Source organism: Henckelia pumila, chromosome 2 (genome assembly GCF_033568475.1).
Source record: "Henckelia pumila isolate YLH828 chromosome 2, ASM3356847v2, whole genome shotgun sequence".
Classification (NCBI taxonomy): Eukaryota; Viridiplantae; Streptophyta; class Magnoliopsida; order Lamiales; family Gesneriaceae; genus Henckelia; species Henckelia pumila.
The window spans coordinates 105,039,985-105,042,817 of NC_133121.1; the positions used below are offsets into that span (position 1 = coordinate 105,039,985).

The window sequence follows — 2,833 nt, forward strand, 5'->3', positions numbered from 1 at the left end:
AAATATTATTTATTAATATTAGATTTTTTAAATTAATTAATTTATTTTTTTAAAAAATATATATATAGAACTAATATTTTGAATATATTTATATAATTATTTAGTTTTCAAAAACTACGATAAATATATATATATTGAAAACGGTCCAATCAGTTGGATCGTTTTGTAAGTTCGATTGGTTTGATCACGGGTCCGATTCCTAAAACATAACTAAACTTACATGACAAAAACCCAAAATTAAAAATTTACATGACCAAATTACAAAACAAACAAATTTACAGGACTATTTTAACTATTATCTTTATATTTATTTTTAATTAAATTAATTTTTAAAAACAAATGTTAGACAGATGATATGATATAATTGCACGAGAAGCACGCGTTTCCGTGTGAAATGTGCGGATTTGGGCAGTTGCTTTTAACTGTCATAATTAATGTACGGAAATCATGAAGTCCTTCCCAAATCTGTTTTTATTATCTGTCAGTTGTTGGAAATGGCGGCTGTTACGTGACATCCGAAATACTTAATTATTTAAAATTTTATAAATAATGTACTAGAAGAGGAACTTTCTATCTATGAACAAAGGAAATAATAATTACAATCATCCATATAAACTGGTCTATTGTAGAGGGATCCGTTAAAGAAGTATTTCTGCATTTCTTGAGTCTATATATTTTTTTCGGATGAAAATTAAAACAAAACATTGAAAATATGTTATTAATACGTGATATTTGATCATCAATTATCTCAGATGTGATATTGATATACGATTTATGAGCATCCAAACATTGATAGCAAGACTGACTTCCATGAAACATTTGTCTTTTCTCGGATAAAATATTGGTACAAAACATTGAACATATGATATCAAATTTTATATTCAAAATCTTATATTTCGTATCAGATTTAAATTAATTGAAGCTCAAATATCATATTTTAGTATCATATTTTAATATGTGTATTGAATTTCACCAGTGAAAAGACATGAACCAAGAGAGTGCATAAACAATTTTTCGTGATCAGGACGTGCATACACATTGTTTTTTTTTTTTACCCCGGAGAGTGAGTGTGAATTAAAATCCGGGTTTGAAAATTTGGCCAAGGAACTTTCTATCTTGGATTCCTATTCATTGAACCGGAAGTGTTCGAAAAACTAGTAGTTACATAGTTTTCAGTCCAAGGAAGGGGTCAATATTGACACGTGTTCGACACAGTCCAAGTGGGCTGTACACTTGTACTATGGTCCACTCACCAACTTGGCACCCATTAAATTCCCACTTCTTTAATAAAAAATCAAACATATATAAAATCATCCCCCAGCCTGGCGCCATACCAGCAATATTAGCGTGTGCCCAAAATCCGTGAGAGATGTCTCCACAGTAATCCATATATTATACCTATATATCCATAAACCATAGCTTTTAAATTAAAGGGCACTTGAGATATCTCAATTCTCAACTACATTTTACAGTTACACTATACACTACACTACGTACTCTACTGAAAAACGACTTTCTTGGAACCTTCCGTACGTGACACTTTTATAATTTCCATAATGCAGGTTTTCAGTGGCTGTTACTCGGACCCTTTCCCTCGCGCTCAAGATTCGTGGTTAACGTCGTCGTCGTCGTCGTTAACGACGTCGTCGGCTGATCACCTCGGCGGTGCTTGCGGTAAGTCTCATTTCTCGGACGAAGAAGTGATCTTAGCTTGCAACACGCCCAAGAAGAGGGCAGGGAGGAAGAAGTTTCGGGAGACGAGGCACCCGGTGTACCGGGGCGTGAGACGCCGGAATTCCGGCAAGTGGGTCTGCGAGGTGCGGGAGCCTAACAAGAAGTCCAGGATTTGGCTCGGGACGTTCCCCACCGCCGAGATGGCAGCACGTGCCCATGACGTGGCGGCCATCGCGCTACGCGGGAAGTTGGCTTGTTTGAACTTCGCGGACTCTGCGTCCAGGTTGCCCGTCCCGGCTACCTCGGATGCAAAGGACATCCAAAAGGCTGCGCTGGAAGCCGCCGAGGCTTTCCGGCCACAATCGCATGAGGAGGAGGAGGATGCCACGACCGACGGTACTTCCACGGCGGTCCGGTCCACGGAAGATGTTTTCTTTATGGACGAAGAAGCGGTTTTTGGGATGCCCGGATTGCTAGCGAACATGGCCGAGGGGCTGATGATGCCTCCGCCTCGATTCGCCGATGACATGGAGTCGGGCTCTGACGTGTCATTATGGAGCTATTCCATCTAGCACGTATATAATCAATAATTGTGTCCGTGTGCTTGTTGTAGCAGTGTTTATAAAACCGTACGTAATCAGTAGTACGGCAAGCCAATGGTTTGTTTGTATTCTATGGTGAGTTGGATGGAATTATAATTATCATTGGATCATGTAAATTTGATGTAGATCCCACAAAATATCACATGGATCTCATATCTATTCACATGATTAAATGATAAAATAATCCATGAATAATTTTGATGCGATCAATGTATATAAAGGGCGTGGGGATTGAGGTGTGCTCTTAGTATTTTCAGTCATCTGCTCTGGTTTTTTTATGACCAGTGTAAACAAATATTGGCAGAAATTGACACACACTAGTAGTTTTAGCTTAAATGGAACTATGGAAGTGTGCCATTTAGAAATTGCCCATAAAAATCAAATCAGCACAATCTTGTACTGCCCAAACACAGTATGATACGTACCTAGCTCATTACCAAGGCCATTAAGTAGATAAACCTCTGGGATATTCCATTAAAACATTTGTTACTTAGAAAATGATAATGTAAGCAAATTCTTCTCGCAATCAAATCTCCAAACACCTGACCTGCACTAGC

At 38.1% G+C, this 2,833-nt stretch overlaps 1 protein-coding gene across 1 annotated transcript; it reads left to right on the forward strand.

Moving 5' to 3' along the window:
* The first annotated feature begins 1,354 nt into the window (after positions 1-1,354).
* Positions 1,355-2,523, forward strand: LOC140879568 (dehydration-responsive element-binding protein 1D). The gene has a single exon (XM_073283330.1). The coding sequence runs from the start codon at positions 1,557-1,559 to the stop codon at positions 2,244-2,246; it is 690 nt and encodes a 229-aa protein (XP_073139431.1). The 5' UTR covers positions 1,355-1,556; the 3' UTR covers positions 2,247-2,523.
* Positions 2,524-2,833: the final 310 nt, after the last annotated feature.

Excerpts from the sequence above, each read along its gene's own strand:
- LOC140879568 (XM_073283330.1), top strand. The coding sequence starts at position 1,557 with ATGCAGGTTTTCAGTGGCTGTTACTCGGACCCTTTCCCTCGCGCTCAA.